The 4,005-nt window shown below is 36.5% G+C and overlaps 1 protein-coding gene across 1 annotated transcript; it reads left to right on the top strand.

Annotated features, from left to right (window-relative positions):
- Positions 1 to 1,917: 1,917 nt before the first annotated feature.
- Positions 1,918 to 2,508, top strand: LOC120078832 (secreted RxLR effector protein 161-like). Its single transcript, XM_039033145.1, has 2 exons — positions 1,918 to 2,006; positions 2,052 to 2,508. Exons 1-2 carry the CDS (start codon positions 1,918 to 1,920, stop codon positions 2,506 to 2,508), a joined length of 546 nt encoding a protein of 181 aa, XP_038889073.1.
- The last annotated feature ends 1,497 nt before the right edge of the window (positions 2,509 to 4,005 follow it).

The following is a 4,005-nucleotide window of genomic DNA, read 5'->3' on the forward strand; positions in this document are numbered from 1 at the left end:
AGGTGTCGTCTATCTTTAAACAATTTTATACTATGATTGAAACCCAGTTCTATGCAAAAATTGGGATTTAAGGAGTGATAATGGACGAGAGTTCTTTAATACCTCTGTTCATTACTTTCTTGTGTCTAAGGGAATTGTTCATCAGAGCTCGTGTGCTTATACTCCTCAACAAAATGGAGTAACTGAGCGTAAAATTCGTCATCTGGTGGAAGTTACCCGGTCTTTAATATTGTCTACTACTCTTCCGTCCTACCTATGGGGAGATGCCATTCTTATAGTAGCTCACCTCATCAACTGTATGTCGTCTCATGTCCTTGACTTTCATAATCCCTTAGACCTTTTCAAAGAATCCTTTCCGACTACTCATCTGATTTCCGATGTACCCCTCCTTGTCTTCGGCTATGTCGTTTTTGTCCACTCTCATGGCCCAAATCACACAAAATTTCACCCTCGTGCTAAAAAATGTGTCTTTGTTGGGTATCCCCTTCATCAACGTGGATATAAATGCTATCATCCGTCCTCTAGAAAATATTTTGTCTCCATAGATATTGTTGAAGACCAACCTTTCTTTCCCGTTAGTCATCTTCAGGGGAAGAGTCCAAGTGAAGAGCCTAACTGGTCCACCTATGCTACCTTGGACAAACTACTATAGGAAGAATCGTCGAAAGGAAGAATTGCCACCTGTTAATCCGTCGACTCCGGTCTAGGAATCAGAACCGGCATCTGGTTCAGGTACGTGTATTCCTGAAGCTAATGAAGTTGATATATGCATGGAGATTGACAAGTGTAGGGACGAAAAGGATGAAGGAGGTAGAAATGGCCATCATATGTGACAGATAAAAAAATAGCTGAAAGAGAGAATAATAAAGGGAAAAGCCCTGTTGTTGACAAAGAAATGGAAGATAAAAGTCCTGTTGTTGACAAAGAAGTGGAAGATATTACTAAAAATCTCGAGTTACAGTGACCGGTCATGCTGAGAAACCGAGAGAAGTGGAAAATCGTGATGCCTCTCTCGACCTTCCGATAACACTAAAGAAAGGTACTCGCTCATGTGCAAAGTACTCTATGCACAGCTACTTGACGTATAATAACTTGTCTTCCGAGTTTAAAGCATTTACCACTAGCTTGGACACCATAATAATTCTAAGCAATATCCGTGAAGCCATGGAGAACTCTGAATGGAAATCGGCCGCTACAGAAGAAATGAGGGTGCTTGAGAAAAATGGCACATGGGAACAGGTCCCTTTACCAGAAGAACACAAGACAGTTGGTTGCAAATGGGTTTTCACTATAAAATACAAATCAGATGGGACGATTGATCGGTATAAGGCCAGACTTGTTGCTAAAGGTTTTACCCAGACTTACGGAGTTGATTATTCTGAAACATTCTCTCCTGTAGCTAAACTCAATACTATTCGTGTGTTGTTGTCAATTGTTGTTAACAAAGATTGACCACTGTATCAATTGGACGTTAAAAATGCGTTCCTTAATGGTGAACTTGAAGAGGAGGTCTATATGAGCCCACCTCCTGGATTTAAAAGTCAGTTGAAGCACAAGGTTTGCTGACTGAAGAAATCCTTATATGGACTGAAACAATCCCCAAGAGCTTGGTTCGATAGGTTTACTACATTTGTTAAAGCACAAGGTCACAACCAAGGGCACTCAGATCATATACTATTTACGAAACCATATGATTCTGAGAAGGTTGTTGTTCTCATAATGTATGTTGATGATATTGTTTTGTTCGGTGATGATAAGAGTGAAATTACGAGGCTTAAAATGAGAATGGCCAAAGAATTTGAAATTAAAGACCTTGGTAAGCTGAGATACTTCCTGGGAATGGAGGTAGCTCGATCAAGATAAGCTATTTCAGTATCGCAAAGAAAATATATACTTGATTTACTCAAAGAGACAGGCATGACTGGCTATAAACCTGTTGACACACCTGTGGGGCATAATGTAAAATTTGGTGTTACAAACAACGGGGTTCCTGTGAGCAAGGAAAGGTACTAGAGGTTGGTTGGAAAGCTGATCTACCTATCCCATACCAGACCAGACATTTCATATGCAGTAAGCGTTGTGAGCCAGTTTATGCAAGCTCCGTATGAGGAATATATGAATGCAGTTGAGTGTATCCTTCGATATTTGAAGGGAACCCCTAGTAAGGGCTTAATGTTTAAAAAATCTGGGAAAAGAACGATTGAAGCCTATACAGATTCTAATTGGGCAGACTCTGTTATTGATAGAAAGTCAACTTCTGGATATTGTACCTTTGTCTGGGGTAACCTTTTCACTTGGCAAAGTAAGAAACAGGGAGTAGTGGTGAGGGCTGAGTACAGGGCAATGAATTTGGGAATATGTGAAGAAATCTGGTTAAATAAGGTGTTGATTGATCTTTACCAAGACAGGGAACTTCCAGTGAAGTTGTTCTATGATAATAAAGCTGCAATAAACATTGCGAACAACCCAGTTCAGCATGACAGAACCAAACATGTAGAGATTGACTGACACTTCATTAAAGAAAGACTGGATAACAGGAGCATTTGTATTCCCTAAATTCCATCTAATCAACAAGTGGCAGATGTTCTCATCAAGGGGTTGCTTAGACCAAATTTTGACTATTGTCTCAGCAAGTTAGGTCTTATCGACATTTATGCACCAACTTGAGGGGGAGTGTTGAAACTAGGGTTTTTACCCTAGGGGTATTTTTGTAATTGCCTCTAACCCTAGGGTTCTCTACAAGTCTATTTATTCACCCTGTTCTCATGTATTCAGTGTATTAGTTTATAATAATAAAAGAAAAGATCTGTACCATGGTTTTTCTTCTTGGTCTAGGGTTTCCACGTAAATTTTGTGTTTTTTCTCGGTTATTATTTTCATCAATTACTAATTCCCTTAATTTGAATTTGAACGTTTCAAATTTGCTCATCACACCATTCTAAGGTTTAATCTGTTTGTGAGCTAGTATGAGGACCTAATGGACCTATAGATCATGGGCTCCAACGATCCAAAACTTATCGACTAAACTCTTTAACCTAATTAACCACATCGGGTCACTCCACTAAAGCCCAGTATAAAAATTCATTATAAAAATAATACTATCATATATGTAAAAATATAATTTAATCCTATAATTTCTAAAAGTTAAAATTTAAATATTATAATATCATAGTCAAGCTTTCCATTTAAATAGTACAACATTTATGGCTTAAGGTAGAAAGTCTTAAATGTTAAAACAATTTAGAATTATATTAAAGTACAAAAATGTTGAAATGAAAATTAGAAAATAACTAACTTTTTATACCACATGTTTTTTTGTAAAAAATATATAGATAAAATAATAATAATAATAATAATAATAATTATTATTATTATAAACTCATATTCTGTTTATGTATACAGAATATGAGTGAAGAAGAAGAAGAAGAAGAAGAAGAAGAAGAAGTAATTATTATTATATAAATATAATTATATAATATATTCATTGGGATCGGGACGGGGACATGGAATATAATCGTTGTCCCCGTCCCCATTTAGCCAATGGGGAAAAAATTATCCCCACTCTCTCCCCCATTTTCCATCTAATCGGGGATTCCCCGTGCGGTCCCGGCCTTGCGGGGTAAATGAACATTCCTATCAACACTTCATTTGTAACACTTTACAACATTTGTAACATTTATAAAGTGGCCACATCCAATAGTGTCCCAAGAATAAGGTACCCTTATCCATATACTATAGATAAATTTGGCTACCTACTCGAACTTGATCCATTCTTATGTCTCCGCATAAAGTTTAAGTAGTCAGGTGTTAGCCATAGATCTTTAGTTTATCAGATTTATTTCTAAAACGAAATGATCAACTAATATATTAAATAACTACTTTATTCAATTAAACTTCAATAACATCTTTATTGATTAACAAAATAAGTTTATTGTTTACAAACTACGAGTTTAAGGACATTAAATTTTTTTGGGTTATACAATCTTTTCTAGGCCCAACTAATCA

Source organism: Benincasa hispida, chromosome 1 (genome assembly GCF_009727055.1).
Source record: "Benincasa hispida cultivar B227 chromosome 1, ASM972705v1, whole genome shotgun sequence".
Lineage (NCBI taxonomy): Eukaryota > Viridiplantae > Streptophyta > Magnoliopsida > Cucurbitales > Cucurbitaceae > Benincasa > Benincasa hispida.

Coding starts and splice junctions, on each gene's coding strand:
- LOC120078832 (XM_039033145.1), top strand. CDS start 1,918: ATGACTGGCTATAAACCTGTTGACACACCTGTGGGGCATAATGTAAAA. Junction 2,007..2,051: donor GTTCCTGTGAGCAAGGAAAG/GTACTAGAGGTT, acceptor ATCCCATACCAG/ACCAGACATTTCATATGCAG.